We start from the raw sequence: 26,489 nt of genomic DNA, 5'->3' as shown, positions 1-26,489 counted from the left end.
CATTAAAGCTTTACCTCCCAAAGTCTTGGTGGCCAATATAAGTGTTGATGGAAGGGACTTTGTTGAATGCTGTTTTATCCAAAGAAGAATGTGTAATTTGAAAAAAACATTAACACATATGAAAGAATAATAAATACATTCACAGTTCCTTGATTGATGTAGCATTGTTTCCAGATCATTTGTGGTCACATTGATTTCAAATGGACTTGGAAAAATGAGTTGTTAATGCCAATGACTACTCTATTCCACAGGTTGACCACCTTTCTGTAGAGAAGCTTTTGATTGACAGTGTCCACGCACGTTCACATCAGAAACTACAGGAGCTGAAAGCCATTCTGAAGAGCTATAATCATAATGATAACTGTATGTTACACAATAATGATTCTTGGGGAAAATAAGATTATTATTTCAATAACATCACATTTTTATAGAATATGAATGAAATGCTGCTTCTTCTCTACAATTGCCTTTTAGCAGATTTCTCAGTATTTTCTGAATTTACTGCCTGCAAGAGATGCAGAATTGGAACATTGTAAAGAGTTGTATGAAAGTTGATTTAGATAGTTGGGTTTCAGAACAGATAGATGGATGAGAATATCTGTCGTGATGACATAATGATAATGTTCTATAGTTGAAGATTAATTTTGGGATAGTTGACATAAGCAGATGGAAGAAAAATCAATTTGCAAGAGAAAATTCAGCTTATGAGGTTTAAAGCAACTTATGTAGTCACTATTTATACCTGTGAAGAAGAAAAAAAACAACTTCCAAGTTGTGACTTTTAATTTTTAACCTTTTCAGCCTTTATTGAGACAGCCCTGCCAACACTGGTAATTCCAGTCTTGGAACCTTGTGGTCGATCTGAATGTCTTCATATTTTTGTGGATCTGCATTCAGGAATGTTTCAACCTATGTTATATGGGATTGGTAAGTGCATAGATCTGTGTACCATTGAAACTTAACGCAAAATACATTTTAAAAAAATGTGAGGTGTTTTTGTTAGGGGCAACAATTTAAGTAAAGTAAGCATTAATTTTTCATAACCAATGCAGAATAAATAATTTTGTTGGAAGAAGGAAATAAATTAAGTAAATGTAATTAGTGTATTTTTTAAAATAAGTTTAAGACACCAATAGTTCAGCTATATCAAACAAAAATAATTTCTATGTAGCTCATTGAAGATGGACAGCTGTCAGGCTTGTTATTAAGTATCTAATAGAACTGTTCTTTGTCAAGTAAATTAGACATTTAAAGTTTACTGCTAAAGTTGTGATTATTTAAAATATGTTTTCAAATTTTGTCTTGGCGTCCACCTTATAGCAGCAACTCGCTTGTATCACATTTCATTGTAACAGAACATCCCAAAGTGCTTTTACAGTAGCAGAATATGATGCTAATACACAAAATGTACAAGGACATGTGACAAAAGCCTTACTTCGAGTTGGTTTAAAAAATGAAAGATATTTAGAGGTAAGGTTTAGTTTTTGGCCTTAGCAGCTGACACTGCAGCTGCTTGTGGTACTGTGATTAAATTTGAAGAAGATCAAGAGGCCAGAAATATGAGCATTTCTAGGGCTGGGGGATATCAAGAAGTAGGGTAGAACAGGGCTATAGAGGGAATTACAAACAGAGGAGAATTTTAAAACAAAGGTCGTGCTTAACTGTGTCAGCAAGAATAGTGCTGTTAGGTGAATGCAGCTTGACTGAAGTTTGGACGTAGACAGTAGAGCTTTAGATGATGTTGCATTCATGGAGGGTGAATTGAAACATTGTTGAACAGTGGATCAGGTGTGGATGAAGGTTTTGGGAGCAGATGGATCTGAAGGAGATGTGAGGTTATGAATTATATGGAGGTAGCAATTAGATAGTCTTGGTGATGACACAGATACGTGGCTTGATAATCTCAAAGTTGCCAGCAGTTTGACAACAGTCTGGCAAGAATTCAATGAGTTTACAAGAATTCCTAATGCATATTTTGGAAAGTAAAAGTTAATGATTTCCAGGGCAAGGAGACCTCGTCATTATTTGAGATTTGTTTTCATGATCTGCACACTGGAATTGCAAATATGCACATAATTTCACAGCAAAAACAAAAGCAACTAAATTAGCAACTATAAATAATGTGTGATAATTATTTCTTTACATTTTCTTAAATTTCTATCATTGCTACCCACATGATCCAATCATGTCTCATTTATTTGTTATGTTGTCCTTTTATTGTGCATTGTCATTGTTCTTATCAGACCAGTCTACATTAGACGATATTGAAAAGTCCATCAATGATGAGATGAAGCGAATTATCCCTTGGCTTCAGCAACTGAAGTAAGTATGAAATACTAATTTGTTCGAACTTAGTAGAAGGGAGGAAATAAGAAACAACCAGAAGGAAAGGGGAAAACTACTCCTTTACATTTACAGGTCATCCCTCAGTTATGACAGGGTTCTGTTTCTGTTTCTTATTAATAACCTGAACAATTCACAAGTCAGAAATGCAGCATGAACAGAGTTTCCACACGGCAGAAGATGCCTGCAGCAGCTGACAGATCCATCTGCTGGTCTCCCCAAACGCTCATTTGTATGAACATAAATCAGGCATTCATAAGCTTGGGAGTACCTATATTCTGTTAAATCTGGGTGATGTTCTTTCAAATGTGGTCTTACTTTTTAACGTTTAAAACAAAAAATTGCCCTTCAGGTTTTGGCTTGGACAACAACGTTGCAGACAGTCTGTGAAGCACCTTCCCACCATCTGCAGTGAGACATTACATCTTTCAAATATTTCCTCTCATCCAGTTGGAAACCTCTCAAAACACAAACTGTTCATCAAGCTAACACGTCTTCCTCAGTATTATATTGTAAGTTTATTTCATTGATAAAACCATCCTTCTCTAAATATTATACATGCGACACCCCCACATTATGGTTGTTCGGGTAATGGAAATCTGCCGTTACAGAATTCACAAATCACTGCCAAAAAAATTGGGGATACGGAATAAAAATTCGCTCTTATGAAATTTATGTGGAAAAGAAAAGTAAATAAACATAACATTTATTATTTTGTTCTACTTTCATTTTTTGGTGTGTGTACAGGTGATGCAGCTTCACATTATGGAAAACATATCTTCTAGGAATGAAACCTCCCCCATAACATGGGAGTCACCTGTGTATAAAAATATTTATAAACTTAGAATTTTTAGCTACAAGAGAATTGGTCACATTGATAATTATAAAACTAGTTTATTGTTAGTAAGCACGTTTCCTTACTCTTCCCTTCCAAATTGGCCCCTGTCATGCAGTGTTCTCAGCCCAAGATGGTAGGATGCTGGCACACTGTCAGACCACCAGTAATATTCTTTAATCCCTACGTGGAAGAATGTAAGACCGTTGATGTACTGTTCTCACCTTTTTTTTTGTCTATTTTAACTGCCAAGTTCAGTAAGTGTGTATATGCAGTAAAATGTTCAAATTGTCCAATTCAAATCAAATTGAAGTTGCTAAATTTTATGGAATAGGTTTTGTTTTTAGTAGTTCTTATTGGTGATTAAGTAATAACATTTCTGTTTTTCTTTCAGGTTGTGGAAATGGAAGATAAGCCAGGATGCCCTGTAGACTTGCAGTATAAATATTATTTTCTCTCTCTAAGTCAAGGGCTAACTGATCCAGATGATTGTCCTCCCACTGCACTACTTTTGCAACAGTTCAAACCAAACATTGAGGACCTAGTGCTGAATGTGAAAGCTGGGAAGCATGCCAAGGCTGGGGACAAGCACAAGGTTTGGATTTTGAATTAAAACTGAGGCTTGAGATTACTAGATGTTACAGGAGTTGTAGAATTGTACAGCACAAGAACAGGCCTTTCAGCCCACCATATCCATTCCTTCCATTGTACCTATCTACACTAATCCCATTGACCTGCATTGGGTCCACTGCCTTCTATGCCTTGGTGATTCAGATACTTGTCTAGATGCTTCATAAATGTTGTGAGAGTGTCTGCTTCCATCATCTTTTCAGGCAGCACATTCCAGACTCCAATGACTCTCTGTGTAGGGGGAAAAAAATTCCCCTCACATCCCCTCTAAACCTCCTACCTCACCTTAAATCTATGCCCTCTTGTCTTTAGACATATCTACCATGAGGGGAAAAAAGATTTTTACTATCGACCCTATCTGTTTCCTCCCCACCCTCCCCCCCCCCCAATGTTATATACCTCCTCTGCTCCAGGAAAATAAACCAAGCCTATGCAGTTTATCCTTGTAACTGAAATGCTCATACAGGGGTGAATCTTGTCTGAATCCTTTCCAGTGCAATCACATCCTCCTTATAGTATGGCAACCAGAACTGCACATAATACTCCAAACCAAACTTTTATAAAGTTGTAACATGATGACCAGCTCTTGTATTCTGTGCCAAGGCCAATGAAGGCTTTTTCACCGCCTAATCCACCTGTGCTGCCTGTCGAAGACACTGAGACTTAAGCAAGAATCCCAAAACAACCCTCCACCACCACCCTTTGCTTCCTATTTTCAAGCTAATTTTGAATCCAATTTGCATGCCTGCCCTGGATCCCATGGGGTCTAAACTTCTGGACCAGCCTACCATATGGGATCTAGTCAAAGGCCTTACTAAAATCCATGTAGACCTTTATCAATATGCTTAGTTATCTCCTCAATGACAAAAGTCAAATAAATTTGTGAGCTGATATTTTCCACAAGCAAAGCTATGCTGACTATACCAAATCAATCCCTGCCATTTCAAGTGAAGGTAAGTCCCGTCCTTAGAATTTTTTCCAGTAGTTTCTTTACCTCTGAAAGACTATTTGCCCTTTTTTCCCTGCTGCCCTTCTTGAATGAAGGAGCAAATCTGTTATCTTGAGGCATCTGGTATGGTTAACGAAGACGCAAAAATGTCAGTTAAAGCCACAGCAATCTGCTCCCTTGCCTCCTAGGATACACCTGGGATACATCTCATCAAGCCCAGGGAAGTTATCCACCTTTATGCATCCCAAGGTATCCATCACCTCCTCCTTAATGCTAATGCGCTCCAGCATGTTGCCATCCCTCGCATTGAACTCTCCCTCTACCATGTCCTTTTGCATGAATACAGATGAGAAGTATTCATTTAGAATATTGCCCACATCACCTGGTTCCACACAGATTGCCCTCTTTGATCCTCAGGAACGACTCTTTCCGTGGTTACTGTCTTCCTCTTAATATACTTACAAAACACCTGGGGACTCACCTTAATGTTGTCTGCCAATGATATTTCATTGTCCCTTTTTGCCTTCCTATTCCTTTTCCTTTGAGTATAGAAGTTACCGAATGAAGGTTAGATGTCCTTGATTTTCTTAACACATTTTTTCACAATTTATAGCATGTATGTGTGAATTCCTGAAGATATGGAAAGAAGTTTTGGGCAAGGATGTGTGTTTGGCTAAGAGAAAATTATTCACATTTCATAGATAAGTATTGGACTGATTCAATTTTGTGATGTCAGTTGCAAATGCTTTGTAATCCTGTTTTGGTCAGCAAAAAAGTTAATTTAAAAGAATGAGAATTCCCAATGTGGTGCAATACTGCTAGTAAATACAGTGGCATGCAAAAATTTGGGCACCCCTGGACAAAATTTCTGTTACTGTAAATAGTTAAGTGTGTAGAAGATGAACTGATCTCCAACAGTCATAAAATTAAAGATGAAACATTCTTTTCAACATTTTAAGCAAGATTAGTATATTATTTTTGTTTGGTACAATTTTAGAGTGAAAAAAGGAAAAGAGTACCATGCAAAAGTTTGGGCACCCCAAGAGATTTGAGCTCTCAGATAACTTTTACCAAGGTCTCAGACCTTCATTAGCTTGTTAGGGCTATGGCTTGTTCACAGTCATCGTTAGGAAAGGCCAGATGATGCAAATTTCAAAGCTTTATAAATACCCTGACTCCTCAAACCTTGTCCCAACAATCAGCAGCCATGGGCTCCTCTAAGCAGCTGCCGAGCACTCTGAAAATTAAAATAAATGATGCCCACAAAGCAGGAGAAGGCTATAAGAAGATATCAAAGCATTTTCAGGTAGCTGTTTCCTCAGTTTGTAATGTAATTAAGAAATGGCAGTTAACAGGAATGGTGGAGGTCGAGTTGAGGTCTGGAAGACCAAGAAAACTTTCCGAGAGAACTGCTCGTAGGATTGCTAGAAAGGCAAATCAAAACCCCCATTTGACTGCAAAAGACCTTCAGGAAGATTTAGCAGACTCTGGAGTAGTGGTGCATTGTTCTACTGTGCAGCAACATCTGCACAAATATGACCTTCATGGAAGAGTCATCAGAAGAAAACCTCACCACAAAATTCAATGTCGGAAGTTTGCAAAGGAACATCTAAACAAGCCTGATGCATTTTGGAAACAAGTCCTGTGGACTGATGAAGTTAGAATAGAACATTTTGGCCACAATGAGCAAAGGTATGTTTGGAGAAAAAAGGGTGCAGAATTTCATGAAAAGAACACCTCTCCAACTGTTAAGCATGGGGGTGGATCGATCATGCTTTGGGCTTGTATTGCAGCCAGTGGCACAGGGAACATTTCACTGGTAGAGGGAAGAATGAATTCAATTAAATACCAGCAAATTATGGAAGCAAACATCACACCGTCTGTAAAAGAAAAAAAGCAAGCTGAAGATGAAAAGAGGATGGCTTCTACAACAGGATAACCATCCTAAACACACCTCAAAATCCACAATGGACTACCTCAAGAGGCACAAGCTGAAGGTTTTGCCATGGCCCTCACAGTCCCCTGACCTAAACATCATCGAAAATCTGTGGGTAGACCTCAAAAGAGCAGTGCATGCAAGACGGCCCAACAATCTCACAGAACTAGAAGCATTTTTCAAGGAAGAATGGGCAAAAATCCCCCAAACAAGAATTGAAAGACTCTTAGCTGGCTGCAGAAAGCGTTTACAAGCTGTGATACTTGCCAAAGGGGGTGTTACTAAGTACTGACCATGCAGGGTGCCCAAACTTTTGCTTCGGGCCCTTTTCCTTTCTTATTTTGAAACTGTAAAAGATGGAAATAAAAAAGTAATCTTGCTTAAAATATTAAAGAAATGTGTCATCTTTAACTTTATACCTTTTGGAAATCAGGTCATCTTTTACTTGCTTAGCTATTCACAGTAACAGAAATTTGACCAGGGGTGCCCAAACTTTTGCATGCCACTGTATGTGGCTGGTAACTGGAGAAAGCCTGAGGCACAGTATCAGTAAGAATAGATGCAAGTAGTATGGGGGCACATACAAAGCACTAGTCTCTTAGCCCAAGAACTACCCTAGCTCATCTCTTTGGAATGTGTCCAGTATCAGTAAATCCTTTCGTAAATGTTTAATATAATGGAGTATAATGAACTTGTCTTTTGGTGAAGGCACAGGGATGATTTTGGGGATGAAAAATTTGTGTCAATATGGATAACCCTTTCAAATAAAGCAGCACAGGAACAAAGGCTGACTTTAAACCACCTTCTGCGTGGTCAGGTTCTATGATAAATCTTTTGGTCAGGGTCCAGTTCTGATCGGAACTCGCTGCTGTAATGCCACCCAGTGGTGAATATTGTGCGCTGCAATTAAAATCTACATCCAGGGGTTCAAGTTCAGTTGATTGACAGTCATGATGTCAAATGTCTTTTCATTCCACCTACTGAAAGTGCAATGCCATTAGACTGTTGGGAATAGGCTATTTGTTATGTACTAAATGTATTTTTTACATTTGTTGCCTGCCTAAGTTTGAATCATTAACATAAATGACAAAAGCAGAAGGAAGCTCCTCGTTCCTGCTCTGCTATTTAGTAAGATCACGGCTGATCTTCTACCTTAACACCACTTTCCTGCATTAACCACAAATTCCTCGATTCCTTTAATACCTAAAAATCATTGTCTTAATTGTACTTAGCAACTGCGCCACCACTGCCCCATTGGGTAGAGAATTTCAAAGATTCACTATCCTTCTAGGGAAAGGAATTTGTTCTCCAGTCTGTCCTGAATGTGTTGAAATTATGACCCTGATTACAGACGCACAGCCATGGGGAAACATCAACTGTGCATCTATTCTGACAAGGCCTTTAAGGAGTTTAAATGTTTCACTGTGATCAGCTTGCATTCGTTTAAGTTTAAGGGAGCATAGGCATTGGTCAATCTCTGTCCATGTGACATGCCCACCATCCCTGGAAATGGTGTTGTGAATCTTTGCTGCATTCCTCTATTGCAACACTTTCCTTCCATGGATGGTGAGACTAGACCTACACACTGTATTGCAAATACAGTCTCACCAGGGCTCAGTGTAATGGGTACAATAAATCTCTAATCTTGTACTGAAATCCTTCTGCAATAAAGGCCAACATATCATTTGCCTTCCTAATTACTTGCTCAATCTACATAAAAACGTGAGAGTGTCGATCTGTGTAGAAAGACACCTAACTCCTTCTGAGCACCAAAACTTCTCAATCTTTATCACTTAAACATTATTGTGCCTTTTTTTTAAATGTCTCCTCCTCCAAATCCCCTAAATTCGTGTTTCCTGCATTTTTCTCACACCCCACGCCGCCATCCAACTTCGTGTCATTTGCAAACTTGTTCATATTGCAATTTAACCCATTGTTCAAATCATTGATTTGTGGTCTCATCTGTGGTCTCAGCATTGATCCCTGCAGCATCTCGCTGGTCACAGCCTCCCAACCAGGAAATGGCCCACTTACTCCTCCTCCCTGTTTTGTAGGTAACAATCCACTCCATTATTTTTCGCCAATACTGTGACCTCTAATTTTATTTGATCATCTCCTGTGTGGCATTTTAATGAATCCTTTGGAATGTCAAGATGCACCACATCAACTTGTATCTGGTTATACCTCAAAAAATTCTGACACATTTAGGAAACATGAATTTTCTTTCATAAACCCATGATGATTCTGCACAATCCTATTATTTTCTATGTGCCCTGTTGCTATTTCCTTAATAATTGATTCTAGCAGTACCCTTAATTCTGATAGATTAACTGGTTGATAGTACCCCCATTTCTTTTCCTCTCTTTCCTTAAGTAGTGGGGTTATATCGCTACTTTCCAAACTGTGAGCACTGTACAAGAAACTAATGTTGGAACCTGTGTATCTACTATTTCCATAGCCACTGCTTTCAAAACACCAGGATGTAGAGAGAACATAGAATGGTAAAGTATAGGAACAGGCCCTCCGGTCCATGATGTTGTATGAAACTAATTAAACTAGTAATTAAATGCCTAACTAAACTAATCCCTTCTGCCCACACAATGTCTATATTCCTCCATTCTCTGCACATTCATGTACCCATCTAAGAACCTCTTAAATACCTCTATCATATTTGCCTCCACCACCACCCCAGCAGCACATTCCAGGCACCCACCACTCTGTTTTAAAAAAAACTTGTGCACATCTCCTTTGAACTTGCCCCCCATCACCTAAAATGCATGGCCTCTAGTATTAGACATTTCGACCCTGGGGAGAAAGATACCAGCTGTCTACTCTATCTATGCATCCATAATCTTATAACCCTCTATCAAGCCTCCCCTCAGCTTCCACTGCTCCAGAGAAACCAGCCCAAGTTTGTCCAATTTCTCCTTGTAGCACATGCCCTCTAATCCAGGCAGCATCCTGGTAAACCTCTTCTGCACTCTCTCCAAAGCCTCCCCTTCCTTCCTATATTGGGGTGACCAGAACTGAATGCAATACTCCAGATGCAGCCTAACTAGAGTTTTATAAAGCTGCAATATAACATCCTGATTCTCTAACTCACTGTCTCAACTAATAAAGGTAAGCATGCCATAAGCCACCTTTACCACCCTATCAACCTCTGCAGCCACTTTCAGGGAGGTATGGCCTTGGACCTCAAGGTCAACTTGTAGATCTTGTTGACCTTGTAGATCAACTCTTAAGGGTCTTGCCAGTAACGGTATTAGTGTCCCTTTACATTTGATCCCCCAAAGTGCAAAACCTCACTCTTAGCCAGATTAAACTCCCTCTGCTGCTACTTCGCCTATATCTGCAACTGATCCATATCTCACTGTATCCTTTGCAATCTTCTACACTATCCACAACACCACCAATCCTTGTATTGACTGTGAACTTACTAACCCACCCATCTACATTTTCATCCAGGTGTGTATAAACAGTACACACAAACTTCAGAGGTCCCAGTACGCATCCCTGAGGAACACCACAGGTCATGGACCTCTAGCCAGAATAAGTCCTATCGACCACTGCCCTCTGTCTTCTATTGGCAAGCCAATTCTGAATCTAAACAGCCAAGTCACCATGATCCCATGCATCTTAATCTTCTGGATGAACCTTCTATGAGAGAGAATCCAGGTCCTGGAGCTATTCAGTCCATCATTAGTTTCTCCAGTCCTAATTTTGTTACTTGTGTTGATTTCTTTCAGTGCGTTTACTCTGGACCCGTAGTCTTCCCCTATTGCAGAATGTTCTGTGCATGGCGACTCAATCCATTAGCTTATTCCTCAATATAATTTCTCCTGTATCAATCTGTAAGGGATTAACTATTGCTAGTCTTTTCCTTATTAGATATCTCTAGAAGCTCCTGGAATTCTGCCTTTGTGTCACCCTTTGTTCTCTCCTTTCCTCATCCTCAACGACGTTTTGGCCTACCTTTGCTAATTTCTGGAAATTGTCCTAATTCTTGATCTTGCTGCTTATTTTTTGGCAACTTTATGTCCTTTTCTTTGACTTGGTGTTATTTTTAACTTTTCCTGCTTTTTTTTTGTTTGCCTTGAAGAGAAAAGTACTACCTGTAAACTGTGTATCAGCTCTTCAAATAAGCCCTGCTTGCTGTCAAACCTTTTAGTTTCCCAATATACTATAGCCAAATAGCAACTTGCGTTCTTGTAGTTTGCTTTATTAAGATTTAAGACCCTGGTTTCAGAATGAATGAAATCACTTTCAATTTTTTCATATGAAGTGCTGTAACTTTATGACAATTGTTCCCTAAAGGCCCCTTAACCAGCATATTAATTAACCCTTTCTCATTGCACAATACTAGCTTTAAAATGGCCTGTTCATTTGTTTGTTCCTCAATATAGTGATCTTGAAAATTCTCTTATATTTACCACAAATTCATTCTCCACAGTTTAACTGCTAATTAGGTTTGCCTAATCCATATCTGAATTAAAACCCTTATGGTTATAGAGTTACCTATGTGTTTATGAAGATGAATGGCTGGTGAATGTCACAAATCCTTTGGCCAACCTTTAGTGCCATGTCTTAGTACATTTTGCTCCTTGTTTTATATCTGTGCTTATGAAGGCACGTAAAGAACTTAGTGGTTGCAGAAGGGAGAGGTTGAAGTAGAAAATCTCAATGATCACTTTCATGGTGCCACATTTTAGTGCTGAAATTGAACTGCAACATGCAGGGGTGCAATACCTGATCCTTGCTTATCGGGTGGATTCAATAAGGTACTGAAGAAGAGTGTTCTGAAATGTTAGTGCAGAGGATATAAGTGGATTGTGCCTTGGAAGATGCAGAACCCGAATATAGAGCAAAACATTGCATCTTATGTAAAGTAGAAGCATAGCAAATGGGAGCAGGAATAAGCCATCCAGCCCTTCGGGCCTGCTCCACCTTTCTGTATCATCATAGCTGATCATTTACTTCCTCTTTCTGTATCCACCTGTTCCTATCTCTTCATCCTTTCAGCATTAAGAAATAGAATATATCTCTTTCTTGAATATGTTATATGTTTAATGACTTGGCCTCCACTGCCTTTTGTGGTAGAGAATTCCACAGGTTCATTACCCTTGAGGTGAAGAAAGTTCTCATAGTGGTTCTAAATGACCTGTCTTGTTTCTCAAGGTTGTAATGGGTGGTTCTAGATTTCCCAGCCATCGGGGGCATCTTCCTCCATCTAGTTTGTCTAGGTCTGTTAGAATTGTGTAGATTTCTTTGAGATCTGCTGTAAGCAGCTGTTGCTGAGGCATTTCATCTCTGTAGTGCCCCACTCAGCAATCCTGTCACCCTGAAAAAGACCAATTTATTCCTTATCAGTTTCCTGCAAATCACCCAATTTTCATCCCATGCAAGTATATTATCTCCATTCCTATGTGTTTTACTTTTGTACACTAACCTCTTATCTGGGGAAATTATCAAAGGTCATCTGAAAATCTGTGACTGTTGGTTTTCCACTATCTATACCAGTTAACATGCTCAAAAAACTTCATGTTGGTCAATCCATATTGACTTGGAATCATGCTTATGTTTTCTGAATGTCCTTTGTAATAGACTACAGCATTTTCCCTACTCCTGATGTTATGCTTACCTGTCTGTATTTTCTTATTTTCTCACTCCCTCCTTTTTTTTTAAATGGTGTGGTTACTTTTGCCACATTCCAGTCTGCATTGTCCATTCTCCATTCAGCTTTCGCTTAGCTGAGCTGGAGTTGGTAACCATTCTGTTTCTGGTTATGCAAGTTGTTGACCCTTTAGGTAGGGAGGATGATCAGTGGGAATGAAGAAGTAGTTGTTGCAAGTGGCTCTGACTGACGAGTGTTATGGGAGGTAAAGGTTGAGAGAGTGGCTACAAATGAATTGGAGAAGAAAATTTAGTGAGGGCATAAAGGTAATGAATTTGAAGGCAAGGGAAAATAAGAAACCTCTCTGGTTGAGTTATATGATATGGAAGCAGCTGGATGTAAAAGGGGAAGATGTCACGGGATGTAGTGGGGCTTGGAGAAAAATGGTTGAGTATTTTAAATGAATGCATTGGAATGAAATGAGGTGCTTAAAGGAAGGTACTTTTCACCTCAGCTAATGCTAATCCACAAAATAAGGTTCGATAGGGGAAATGAATCAAATGGGCAGTAGTCATTGATGACACTAATCTGAGAGGAGCAATGCTGTACATTTGCACTGGCTAAGGGCATTGCCAACAACATTTTAAAAACAAATATTAACTCATTCTGGCTATTGTGCATGATGCCTTTCCTTGGTGTCAGTATAACATCCAGATTTGAAGGGACTGGAATGAGCACATATTTTATGATTGTGGTGCAGCACCTCCTTATGTTCTTCCCTTTCAAAACCATTGAAGATTAGACTGTAATCTTCAAAGGCTTAGGAAAATTGCTTCTTGCTTAATGGGTCAATAACTTACATGATGGACTTTGGACTAACTTGCAATAGAATTGAGTGACATGTAAATTGTGTTGATTGCCAGCACAGCACATAAGGCATAATGTTGTCTTCAATGTAAAATGGTACACCTTTTACCAGGGATTTCTGAGCTTTAGAGTCATTCCATGACAAGAATGCAGTTGTGAATTGTGCTGTTCCAGACTACAAACCAATGCTTTACCCAAGTTTGCCTTTGGAAGCAAGCTTGATTTTTGGTTTTAAAACCCTCTGATAATTGACAGGTATGTTTAAATTATAGCTGTTGGCTGATCAAGGACCTACAGAAGCGAAAAAACCCAAGAGGACAGGGGAAATGTGTGCCTTTAATAAGGTCCTAGCACACCTTGTAGCAATGTGTGACACAAACATGCCCTTTATTGGACTTCGTTGTGAGGTAAGAAGCTTTAGAATTTCTTATTTTGCAATTATTTTTGATTATCAGTTTACAGTAAATTTGTGGCACTGAAGATTTGCAAGTTATAACAAAGCATACAATGCCAGTAAATCATAGATGCATGCCCTTGATTTGACATTTGACAGCAAGTTGATCTGGTTTATGGACAGCTTTTTCTTTTAAGACGGCTGTACTTTTGAAAGCTGTATATTTTGCCAATTCAATGTGAAGCTGCCCAAATCTGGCAATTGACTTGATTTTGAATAGTTCTCTGAGAATTGCTGTGCTGTTATACAGGCACAAAAGTGAGTAATACAAATGCTGGAGATAGTCAGCAAATTAGCCAGCATCTGTGAGGGAGAAATAGAAGAGGTTTTCATTAGAATTCCAATTTATGTTTTCCCTACAGACAAATAAATAATTCTAATCACATTAATGCACCCACTGCAATATACCTTCGGTCTATCTATTTCTTCAATCCATCAGATCCAATCTTAAATATTGGTGTTTCTGTGTCTGCTTCTAACAATGGAAATCATTTTATATTCATGTAGCTTTCTATTGTAGTCTGTTCTAAACATTTTGTGCCTTAACCCTCACCACTCTCTTATTCTTGATCTGGGATAAATCTGTTCCGATTTATTATTGTTTCATTATTTCATAATTTTAACCAGTTGCCCTTGACAACCTGTGATCTTACAGGAAAACATGAACATTTTCAAAGAGAGCCTTTTTTTTTGCATCAGTGAATCAATGCTATGTCTTTTTCAAACTGTTATATCTTTCCTTTAGTGTGGAGCTCAACACTGCACTTGTTAATGTGAAGTTTTACTATGTCCATGTTAATTTCTACATCTGTAAATCGGCACTGAAATGTTTCTAGTTTTATTTGTATAGAGGGTCCAAATAAATTGACTGTTTCTGCTGCAGTTATGTTTTCAAAACAAAAACATTTGAGTTGCTAAGTTGATCTGTTGTTTTAAAGCTTTCTGCTATGGAGATTCCTCACCAAGGAGTTCAAGTGGAAGGAGATAGCTGCAGTCATGCTATACGCATACTGAGGTAACCTTTTCAAACAAAACCACAGTCCTTCTTTCAGCATTTGGTGAAATGAGGCATGTTACCTGCACTATGTTACTTCAATTTGGTGAATTTGCTTTGTTAATAATTCAGTGGAAGAGGGAGCATTGTGTGTCCTCCTTTAATTAACTTCTAGCTGAACAATTAACCCAAGTCGAGTTTATTGTCATATGCACAAGTCCAGTGAGGTACAGGTACAATGAAAAATTTGCATGCAGCAGCATCATAGGCACGTAGATTTAGAGAACACACAAAACATAAATTGTACATAAACTGTACAAGAACATGAAACGTGTTTCCTTGTTGTGGAGGTTTTGTACTAAAGTAAACATTAAAATTAAGGTTGGGAATTATCACTCTGGGTCACAATGTGAACATCAAATAATGCCTTCACTTGTGTATTTTATTACAAATTTGGATAGATTTGATAGATTTGTATTTTACAAGCATATTCTAGTTTTGCGTCACATCAGATATCAGTCATTCTTGAGCTTTCAGACAACTTTACGAAAAGATCATGGAAGACTGGAGATCTTATTTTGATTCCTTGGTCTATTGAGTAGTGGTTAGTCTGTCGTAATGCGCTTTCCTTAAAAAGCATATGGACAGGGATTCAAACATCTCCAAGAGAATATTAATAATCAATTATTCGGTTGATGAACTATACCCAGGTAATTTATTACAATTCAATAAATAATTTTAGATTGAAAATGTGCATTGGAAATTAACACTTCATCTTACTCAGGAAAAAATCTTGTCCAAACAAGTATAAAATGTTGATTAGATATTCCCATCTAATAGAAATCATTAACAAATTTTGTTTGGTTACTTTAAACAAAATGTTGTGTCATGGAAATATCCCAATGAAAACCAAGCTGAAGTCAGCATGGTTTCCTTAAGGGAAAATCTTGCCTGACAAATCTGTTGGAATTCTTTGAGCAAGTAACAGGCAGGATAGACAAAGGAGTTGGTGGATGTTGTTTACTTGGATTTTCAGAAGGCCTTTGACAAGGTGCTGCACGTGAGGCTATTAAACAAGATGGGAGCCCATGGTACTGCAGGAAAGGTACTAACATGGATAGAAGATTGGCTGACTGGCAGAAGGCAAGGAGTGGGAATAAAGGGGGCCTTTTGTGGTTGGCAGCTGGTGACTGGTGGTGTTCCCCAGGGGTTGGTGTTGGATCCACTACTTTTCACGTTATATGTTAATGATCTGGATGACAGAATTGATGGCTTTGTGGCCAAGTTTGCGGATGATACAAAGATAGGTGGAGGGGCAGGTATTGTTGAGGAAGCAGGGAGTCTGTAGAAGGACTTGGACAGGTTGGGAGAATGGGCAAAGAAGTGGCAGATGGAATACAGCATAGGGAAGTGTATGGTCGTGCACTATGGTAGAAGGAATAAAGGCGTAGACTATTTTCTAAACGGGGAGCAAATCCAGAAATAGGAGGTGCAAAGGGACTTGGGAGCCCGAGTGCAGGATTCCCTAAAGGTTAACTTGCAGGTTGAGTTGGTAGGAAAGCAAATACAATATTAGCATTCATTTTGAGAGGACTAGAATAGAAAAGCAAGGATATAATGCTGAGGCTTTATAAGGCATTGGTCAGAGCATATTTGGAATATTGTGAGCAGGTTTGGGTCCCACATTTAAGGAAGGATGTGCTGGCATTGGAGAGGGTCCAGAGGAGGTTCACAAGAATGATCCCAGGATTGAATGGGTTAACACATGAGGACCGTATGGTGGTTCTGGGCCTGTATTTGCTGGAGTTTAGAAGGATGAGGGGGGATCTCATTGAAACCTACGGAATATTGATAGAGTGGACGTGGAGAGGATGTTTCCAGTAGTGGGAGAGTCCAAGATCAAAGGGCACAGCCTCAGAATAGAAGGACGTCCCTTTAGCACAGAGATGAGGAGGTATTTGTTTAGCCAGAAGGTGGTGAATCTGATGAATTCATTGCCACAGACAGCTGTGGAGGCCATTTCATTGGGTATATTTAAAGCAGAGGTTGATAGGTTCTTGATTAGTCAAGGGTTATGGGGAGAAGGCAGGAGAATGGGTTTGAGAGCGAAAAATAAGTCGGCCATGATTGAGTGGCAGGGCAGACTCGATGGGCTGAATGGCCCAATTCTACTTGTCTTATGGCAAGGTGCCTTCTTTTGGTTCAAAATGGTCTCAAGTCTAAATGTTGTCAGGCTTGTATTATAAACTTCTGTTTTCCTTTTAAAATTTTATTGCTTGATAGCAGCAGCCACTTGGTGCACTTCTCCCAATCTCTCTTGCTTTATCTGTTCTGTTTGTTTCAGTAAGTGAAATACAGACCTGAATTAAAATTTGGATTAAATTGTAAAGAAGCAGATTTCATAATGGTCTCATGAAATTCTTGCTAATGGTGTAAATTATGTTTTGGACACAGAACTAAAGACTCAAATAGTCCCTGTATGATCGTATGTGAGGATCAATAATTCAAACTGTTGCCATTATGGTTGAGAGCAGTTATTTATAATGCGTTTACACATAGTTAATTCTATACTTAATGCAATAATTATCAACACTGAAACAGATTTTAAAACTCTTTGCTCATTGCTAATGGGCAGGCATGGCAGTATAGTGGTTAGTGTAATGCTATTACAATGCCAGTGACTGGGTTCAATTCTGGCCACTGTCTGTAAGGAGTTTGTACATTCTCCCTGTGTCTGCATGGGTTTCCTCAGGGTGCTCCAGTTTCCTCCCACATTCCAAAGACATATGGGTTAGGAAGTTGTGGGCATGTTACGTTAGTGCCAGAAGCATGGCAACACAGGCAGGCTGCCCCCAGAACACTCCACACAAAAGATGCATTTCACTGTGTGTTTTGATGTACATGTGACTAATAAAGATATATCTTGTCTCATCTTAAAGAGCATGTACCACTGTAATGTTTATCAGGATTCTGTGAACTCTTTCCTGTGAGACTGAAAATGGAGATTTCTTCCCCGCACCCCCCCCCCACCCCCCCCCCCCAAAAAAAAAGAATGACTCTTTCTTGCATCTGCAAAAATCTAGACCAAGTCTAGGCCATGATTGCTGTTTTGGTTCTGAACCACAAAAATCCATGTTTCTGTAGTAAACTTATACTAAAATTTCACACTATAATAAATAATGAGTAAAATGTTTTTTCCACAGACTGATCAAATTTGCACACCTTTAACTTCTGTCCTTAATTTCCCAACTTGTTCCATAAAGTTGCACTGTCTTAGACTACTGCCATTTCTTTATCTAGTGGTAGCAAAAAGCAGTTAAGTGGATTTTTGTGTTTCCAAGGATTCCTATATGTACAAGCGTCAGTGAAGAGACGCAGAAGGCCTTAGACCGATCTTTGTTGGATTGTACTTTCCGATTGCAAGGAAGAAATAATCGGACATGGGTGGCAGAATTGGTGTTTGCTAATTGCCCTCTTAACAGTACTTCAGCCAAAGAGCAAGGTTAGTTACTTTTCAGTCCTCTTGTTGGCATTATCTATGCTATTTCCAAAACCATTCAATTTTGCTTTGATTTTCTCAAAGTTTACTCTTTTGAATTGAGAGGTTTATATTACCTCATGGAAACAAGTAATTTATTTATCATTAAAAACAGAGAATGCTGGAAATACTCAGCAGGTCAAGCCAGATCTGTAGGAAGAGAAATAGATCTATGTTTCAGGTTGAAGATCCTTAATCAGAACTGGGAAGCAAACAAAAGAAGTTTGTTATGCTGCAGGGAGGGGGATCTCTCTGACAGGGTAAATCTGGGGTGGCCATGGAGATAAGCTGTAAACAAGGTTATCTGGTTAATGTGTGAATGGAAGGAGTTAGAGTATGAGAACATAGACAAAAGAATGTGGGAGTTGTGAAATTTGGAGCACGAAGACATAACCTGCAGGTCAAACTGAGCACTTCCTCCAATCCCAGAGGAAAATAAGTTAGGGAGGGTAGGTGGGGGGAAAGAAATGAGCTGAGACAATACCATAGACGTTTTGCAGACAGAAGTCAATTTACCTGAAGTTGCAGATTTCACTGTTAAGTCCAGAAGGCTGCAGTGTTCCCAGATGGAAGATGAGGTGCTATACCCAAGCATGCATTGGGCCTCATTCTAACAGTACAGGAGGCCACAGACTGATAGGTCAGAGTGGGAGTGAGATGTTGAATTAAAGTGAAAGGCAACTGGAAGCTCATGGTTGTCCCTGCACACTGAACTCTAGTGCTCCGCAAAGCAATCACCCACTCTGTGTTTGGCTTCTCCCATGTAGGAGAGACCACACTGTGAACACTGAATGCAACACACTAGGTTGGAAGAAAAGCAAATGAATCACTGCTTTCACCTGGAAAGACTGTTTGGGTTCCTGGAGGGTGGAAAGGGGAGAGGTGAATGGGCAAGTGTTGCATCGCCTGCGGTCACAAGGGAAAGTGCTGTAAGGAGTCAGGTGGTTGGTAAAAACAGAAGAGCGAATGAGGGAGTTGCAAAGGGAATGGTCCCTGCGACATACTGAAAGGGGAAGATGTGTCTGGTGGTGCAATATCTCTGAAGGTTGTGGAAATTGTGGAGAATAATCTGTTGAATGTAGAGGCTGGTGTGGTAGACAGTGAGGGCCAGGGGAACTCCATCCTTGTTCTGTTCCAAAGGAAATGGGGTGAGAGCAGAGGTGCGGGAAATGGATGAGATGCAGTCAAGGGCTTTGTTAACAATAGTACAGGGGGCACCATGATTCAGGATGAAGGAAGACATTTCAGAGGCATCTGTATGGAAAGGTTCTTCATCAGAGCAATAACAATGGAAATGGAGGAACTGGGAAAATGGAATAGAGACCTTGCAGGAGGCAGGGTGGGACGAAGAGTAGTCGAGAAGCTTGTAATGGATGTTAGTAGCTGGCCTATCTCCTGAGATGAAAACAGATCCAGAAATGGAAGGGACGAGTCAGAGATTGACCATGTGAAGATGAGTACAGGAGGCATTACTAATGCAGTCATCTATGTATTAGGAAGAAGGTTTAGAGAGTGGGCCTGGGTAGGACTGAAACAAAAACAGGCATAGTTTGGGTAAGTGGCCCAACCTGTCTCTTTGACCTGGAGAAAGTGAGTGGAGTTGAAGGATAAGTTGTTCAGCATGAGCCCAAGGTCAGCAAGACAAATGAGTGTGTTGGTGGAGGGGAACTGATTGGGTCTTTGCTCCAGGAAGAAACAGAGGGGCCGCAGACCATCCTGATGTGGATGGAGGTGTAAAGGAATTGTACATCCATGGTAAAATAAGCCTGTTGGGACCAGGGCATTTGAAACAGTCAAAGTGGCAGAGGGCATCAGAGATGTAACAGAGATAAATGGAAAGGGACTGGACCAGATGAGAAATAGATTCAAGACTGGAAGAAATAAGTTCGGTGGGGCATGAGGAGGTTGAAGCAATGGGTCTGCCTGGGCAGTCTTGCTTATGGATTTTGGGCAGGAGATAGAAGCGGGCTGTGCTGGGCTGGGGCACTTTAAGGCTGGAGGCTGTGGGGGGAAGATCTCGCAAGGGAATGAGGTCCATGACTGGATGACCATGGCCTTGCATTTGATGACGAAGTCATGATCCGAAGGGAGGTGTCTGAGACTGAGATTCACTTGTATTTCTTCCAATCTAGTGTACTACATTTACTATTTACAATGTGGTCTCTGCTACACTGGAGAAATCAAATGATCGCTGGACATGTCTTCTTGCTCTGCATTTCTTGACTCCCATATTCTCTTGTCTATGTTCTCACTCACTAACTGCTGCCTTCACTCATTGATCAGACAACTTTGTTTACAGCTCATGCCCATGGTCACCCCAGTTTTACCCAGCAGAGATATCCCCCCATCCTCGCTCTATAATGAGCTTTTTGTCTCCTTCCTGATGAAGGATCTTCAACCTGAAACTTCAGCTCTATTTCTCCTCCCACAGCTACAGCTTGATCTGCTGAGTATTTCTAGCACTTTCTGTTTTTATTTTAGATTTCCAGCATCTGCAGTTGTTTTGATTTCAACTTACTTATCACCTTGCAGAGAGCTATTTTTATTCACTTCAAAGTGTAAAATGGACTCAGTTGCATTTGAAAAATCTAACCTAACCAAACCAAACCAAAACCATTCTACCTCGAATGTCCTGGATATCTTGCAAAAATGTGAGAAATGTTTTGCTCTAAGACTGTGTGATTACTTGGCCAAAAGGTGTCCAAACATAGATGAATATTGGTTACTTGGTTCATGAGTAATGTACAATACTTATTAAATATGGAACTTTTTTTTTGTCAATCAAGTACATTAAAATAAAGTGAATAATGATTCAGTATAGTTAGTTTGGTAATCACTGAGTCTTTTAGAAGCCAAATTAAAGATGTGGAGCAGTATTAGTTGAAGAAAAAAATTGGGATGAATTCACACTAATTCTGCAGCATCACAGCATAGTAGATATTTTGTTGTGCACCAATCAGCAATTATTAAATATTTGTGCCTTGAATCCAGAGAACCAAGCAGACCCCAGAGTGAAGGGAGACTCTCTGGATTCAATATATTAGAATACCCAAACTGTATTTCACAAATTTATTATCTGATGAGAGGCAAAAACATTTTGTCATAAAGCTAACTTAGGTACGCATCATTAATGTATTGTGTATCTTGTCCTTGTATTCTAAGTCTGGAGTTAGATTTTGCACAGCAACAAATAGTAGATACAAATATCTATTTTGGGAATCAAATATTGAAAGGTGTCTTTATAGATGTTAAATTATTCAGTTCCCAATATGTGTTAATCTGAGAAACATAAGGTGCTAATATGTTCAATCGCCATATGCATGATGTCACGTATAAGGTTTGTCACAGCTGACGTGAATATTTGGCATTTGTTGATTGAAAAAAAAATTAATTAACTCCCAGTGTAATGATTTCATTTGTCTCTAGGGTCAACGCGTCATGTTTATCTGACATATGAAAGCTTATTATCAGAACCCGTTGGAGGTCGCAAGGTGGTTGAGGCATTCCTAAATGAGTGGAATAGCATAGCCAAGCTCTATGATTGTGTTCTAGACTTTGCACGTTCCTTGCCAGGTACTTGCCATAATTTCAAATTTTTATTCATGTGAAATTACAGCAACAGTGAAATGAGAAATAATCTTCCTAACAATTCATCTTTTAGAAATACCATCTCACCTTAATCACTTCTCAGAGATACGTGTCTATAATTACCGTAAGCTTATCATTTGCTATGGAGCCACAAAGGGCAGCTCGGTAAGTACAGTCAACTTCATTTTATTTTGTCTGTTTTTGTTATAATCTGGTAAATTTGCAATAGACCACTATTATGTCAACATTTAACACCATCTGTAAATCATATGCAAACACTGAATTTTATATTTAAAGAACAAAAATGGTAAATAGTGTAATTTAAAAACAAAAGATATTGCTTTTTTTTGCATTTCAGATAACTATCCAGTGGAATCCCACTCACCAGAAATTCCACATATCATTAGGAACAGTAGGTCCAAATTCTGGCTGCAGTAACTGCCACAACATCATTCTCCATCAGCTTCAGGAGATGTTCAACAAATCACCAAATGTTGTACAGTTACTACAGGTACCTGCATCATTTATATATTTTTATGAAATCTTGCTGACATATGCTTCCTGTTTTATGGGTGAGGAATTTTATTGTAGAACACGTGAAACTGTAAATTTAGCTATTATTAGTAGTTAAATGTTAATCAGTTAGCATGAACTGTGTAAAACAATGGGAGCTGAGTGGTTCTAGTGCTAGCCAATAATCTTTTAATAATTGGCACTAAAGGCAGGATACAAAGTAATAGGATTCTGCGTGATTTTGTTTTGGAATAATGTAAATTCCATTGTGGGAAAGGCCTGAAGGTTTCATTGTCAGAGGTAATCTAATGTTGTTACAGGATCTTTTGACTCATTGGCAGTTGTTCCATGCCTGCTTCCCTTAGCTCCTGAATTATGTGCAACAAGAGGGAAAAAGAAATGTTAACATTTTTGTGCAACCTTTAACTGTTGCACTTTCATCCAGAGAATTGTTACTGATTACTAGTGTTGACTCTGTACAAACTTCACATCAAAAAGCAATTAGTTTTTATTTCCTGTTATGCAGAGATATGCTCTGTGTTTGCATTGAATCAAGTACTTCTTGTTGGATTAGGCTGAGCAGCAGATCATTGGTAATTTCTGTGATAATATGCCTGTTCATCGAAGAGAGCAAGCAAGGAAAATTAAATAATCTGATCGTACCTTTCAGGATGCTTGAGACATTTATTGGGAACGTTCCTGACCTTGGCATTAATTAGCATTTACAGAAATGACTATCAGGTACTATTATTCAGGAATATCGTTGAAACCCATCCGATAGTAAAACAACAAGCCTTGTGAAAGCCTGTCATTTATAGTCAGTAGCACTTAATGATTTTTTTTTGTTAAGACAAATTTGCTACTTTGTCACAAGAGTTCTTTCTGTTGGTTTTCAAGTTAGCTACTCTGGTAATAAATCTATCTCATTTTCGTGGGATTAAAATGGAGTTATCTTTCTAATGTGTTATATTTCTCAAAAACATCACTGTGAAACATCAGCCATTGCATATTTCCTCATCATTGACGGAAATGTGGAAACAGGAGTGGACCATTAAGCACATTAATCCTGTTCATCCATCCAATGAAATTTGGGCTGATTTGCATTTTAACCCTATACACCCAACTATGCCTTGTATCTTTTTTTTTATACCTTGGGTTGAGAAATATATATGGAATTACCAAACAGCAAAAATAATCGGCTCACGAGTTCACCTTTTAACATTTCAAACTTTCAGAGAATTTAAGTTTCTGCATTTTCTTTTTGAGGTTGGTCCTTTGCATCCAAGTACCTTTCTGGTAAATGCTCTCTGCCCCTATATGGAGCTAATATATCCTTAATCAAAATATGGTGCCCCGGACTGAACACAGTCAGTAAGAGACACTTGTATCTGTTTAGTTCATTACAGGCTTAGTAAAGAAGACCTGTTTATCATTTATGGTTCATTCATCTGTGACCAGAGTCCATGTATCAACACTTTTAAAGTATAGTCATACTGTGTTGTAATGTGTGTGTAATCCATGTGTGGTATAACTATGGCTTTGATACCTGCAACATAATTTCCACCTTTTAATGTAAATCTCTCTATGAAGGCCAGAATTCCATTAAGGAACAAAATAATGATTTGCATTTAGTAGCACTATTTCATGACCTTGGTACATCTTGGTGCTGTGCTGCCAATGAAGTACTTTTATCATGCAGGAAGCACAGCCAGTCTCCATGCAGAAAGCTTTCAAAAACAGCACATGAGAATAACCCAATAATGTGTTTTTATGATGTTAATTGATTGGTAAATATTGGGCAGTGCAGTTGGAATGCATTCTGGATTTTTGTAGTCAACTCTGAAGCAATTCCACAAACTTGAATCTGAGCCAGAAGAAGACTTTTTTTTACTGCTGTTCATAACTTTTCAAGAATCAATGTGTATGAAATCCTATGTTTCTTTGAACTTCCATTAGTTTTTGACCATTTTGACAAATAAGTGGACAATCTCTCATTATGTTGAAATCCATTTTCAGCAGTTTTGTTATTCAATCTGCTATTATGTCTTTCTAATTTAGTACATCCATCATCAGTGTATTACAATGCCCCCTACTATTTTGTCATCATCAAACCTGGAGGTGTGGCTCTGAATCCCAATATCTAATTGCTCATTATGAGATCTCTACAGGACACCATGTCACATCCTGCCAATTAGAGTTTCTGCCCAACGTCTATACTTTGTCTCCAGCCATGTTGCTAATTTCTTAACTGGATCAATAATTCCATGGATTTTAGCTACCTATTATTGAATGTTTTCTGAAATCTACGTAAATAACAGAATGTCAGAAGAGTATCTCTGCTTGTTAAAGGGTCTTTGACCCCAGTCGTTAACTCTGTTTCTCTTTCCACATATGCTGCCTTAAGTACAAGTTAATCGACACATTCACTTCATCTATCCATATTTTTTTCTCTTCTGCATTGGATTATCTGGAGCTTAATAACTCTGAATATATCAATCCTCCTTTCTTTTCCTATCAAATTAATTCAGACCAACATTTATACAAGGTAGTGAAGATCACAAGACCAAACTGCATTTTAGAGTATGGTGCCGAAATAATTTCACTTGTTACTTATGTATTGTGAACTTGAGTTGCAGTGAAGAAGGAAGGTGATGAGCTGCTCTAATCTGGCTTCCACATCCAGTCTATTCCTGATAATTTAATAATTGTTCGCAAGAATTAGGTAGTGTAGATGTACTCTTGAAGTCTGTTTAATCTCATGAAGCGCCTCACAATTCAGCTATTTAAAATAAACAGAATTATGTAATGAGTAATTCTACATTAGAGTGAGTGGGTAGCAGCAGAGTAATAGAGAGAAGAAAGGAGCCACAAAATAAATATAGGAATTTAATACCATATTCAGTTATAATTGAACCAGGTTAATAATAATTTGATTTTAATTTACGACATGGGCAAGTTATTAGTGGCATACATGTCCTACTTCACATGATTGCATTCATACCATGTAACTATTGAGGTAGGAAATATAAATCTGAATTTTTTTTTGTTTGCACATGTGGCAGTATGAAATACATCTGTGTTTTGAAATGTTCTTCTCATCAATTTTGCCAACCTCCTTCATTTTGCAAAGGTTCAAATTTCCCTTCAGAATATGAGTCTGCCATGCCAGTTGCCTTTTAATGCAGTCCATGATGTTGAACTGTAAATGCTAACTAGTCACTGTCAGCAACCATTGTGCATATGACCATCATAGATTATGAGATGGCAATCAATAATGGGATTTATTTTCTTCTCTCTTAATTCAAAATGGCTTTATTCCAAGTATTCTCCAATAGGCTGTGGATGCTTGAGACATTCCGGGAATCAAGAGATATGGCTCTTTGTGTGAGAAAGTGCAGTTGAGTAGAGAATTGGACATGGTTTTATTAAATCATGGAGATTTGAGGAACTCTGGCTACAACTACCAATTTTTCATGGACTTGTAGCTGAGGCAATTATTGTGTCAGGGTCACCACGAGAATTCAGCTCACCTGGCTCAGCTAATGAATTGACCCCAGGATCACTGAATTGCAGAAGTGCAGACGTTGAACAAAATACTGTGTTGTGTCTTTCTGTGCAAGTAAGCAATTCATATTCTGTTTGAAATGTGTGGAATAAAAACAATCTTTATTTTTTCCCCACAGATATTGTATGATACACAAGCACCACTCAATGCCATCAATAAACTCCCAACAGTGCCAATGTTGGGACTTACACATCGAACAAATACAGTCTATCAGTGTTTTTCAATACTACCGCAGTCACCCACACACATCAGACTTGCCTTCCGTAATATGTACTGTATTGACATATACTGTCGAAGTCGTGGTGTGGTAGCTATCCGTGATGGTGCCTACAGTCTTTTTGACAACAGTAAGATCGTAGAAGGATTCCATCCAGCTCCAGGCTTAAAGGTCTGTCATTGATCAGTTTGCTAAAGAGAATTAAACAGTAGTAATGTTTAAAAGTATTTCATGGAGTTACATTACACCTTGTGTAATGTCATTTTATTCCTATCAACACTGTGCAACTATATAGTGAAAGTGAAGCAATTCATTCTCTAAAAGATACAAACTTGCTATCTATTTTGTTTGTACTAAATCCTGAATGTAGCACTTGTATGTGCTAAAAATACTGAATTAATTTGAATTATTTTCATTACATTCATTTATAAAAAGTAAACATTTAAAAA

General features: G+C 38.7%; 1 protein-coding gene across 1 annotated transcript in view; it reads left to right on the top strand.

Moving 5' to 3' along the window:
* Positions 1 to 26,489, top strand: part of med14 (mediator complex subunit 14) — a 60,308-nt gene that overhangs the window by 17,927 nt on the left and 15,892 nt on the right. Inside the window, exons 10-21 of the mRNA XM_052014702.1 lie at positions 252 to 363; positions 802 to 927; positions 2,244 to 2,322; positions 2,696 to 2,855; positions 3,573 to 3,773; positions 13,444 to 13,578; positions 14,564 to 14,640; positions 17,961 to 18,121; positions 21,584 to 21,730; positions 21,819 to 21,910; positions 22,104 to 22,256; positions 25,942 to 26,211. Of these exons, the coding sequence (XP_051870662.1) occupies positions 252 to 363; positions 802 to 927; positions 2,244 to 2,322; positions 2,696 to 2,855; positions 3,573 to 3,773; positions 13,444 to 13,578; positions 14,564 to 14,640; positions 17,961 to 18,121; positions 21,584 to 21,730; positions 21,819 to 21,910; positions 22,104 to 22,256; positions 25,942 to 26,211 (1,713 nt within the window). The remainder of the gene's footprint in view (positions 1 to 251; positions 364 to 801; positions 928 to 2,243; positions 2,323 to 2,695; positions 2,856 to 3,572; positions 3,774 to 13,443; positions 13,579 to 14,563; positions 14,641 to 17,960; positions 18,122 to 21,583; positions 21,731 to 21,818; positions 21,911 to 22,103; positions 22,257 to 25,941; positions 26,212 to 26,489) is intronic.

The sequence above is a fragment of the Pristis pectinata genome, chromosome 4 (assembly GCF_009764475.1).
Source record: "Pristis pectinata isolate sPriPec2 chromosome 4, sPriPec2.1.pri, whole genome shotgun sequence".
NCBI lineage: Eukaryota > Metazoa > Chordata > Chondrichthyes > Rhinopristiformes > Pristidae > Pristis > Pristis pectinata.
Note: the sequence above shows the minus strand (reverse complement) of the source record. Positions and strands in the feature narration are given on the sequence as shown.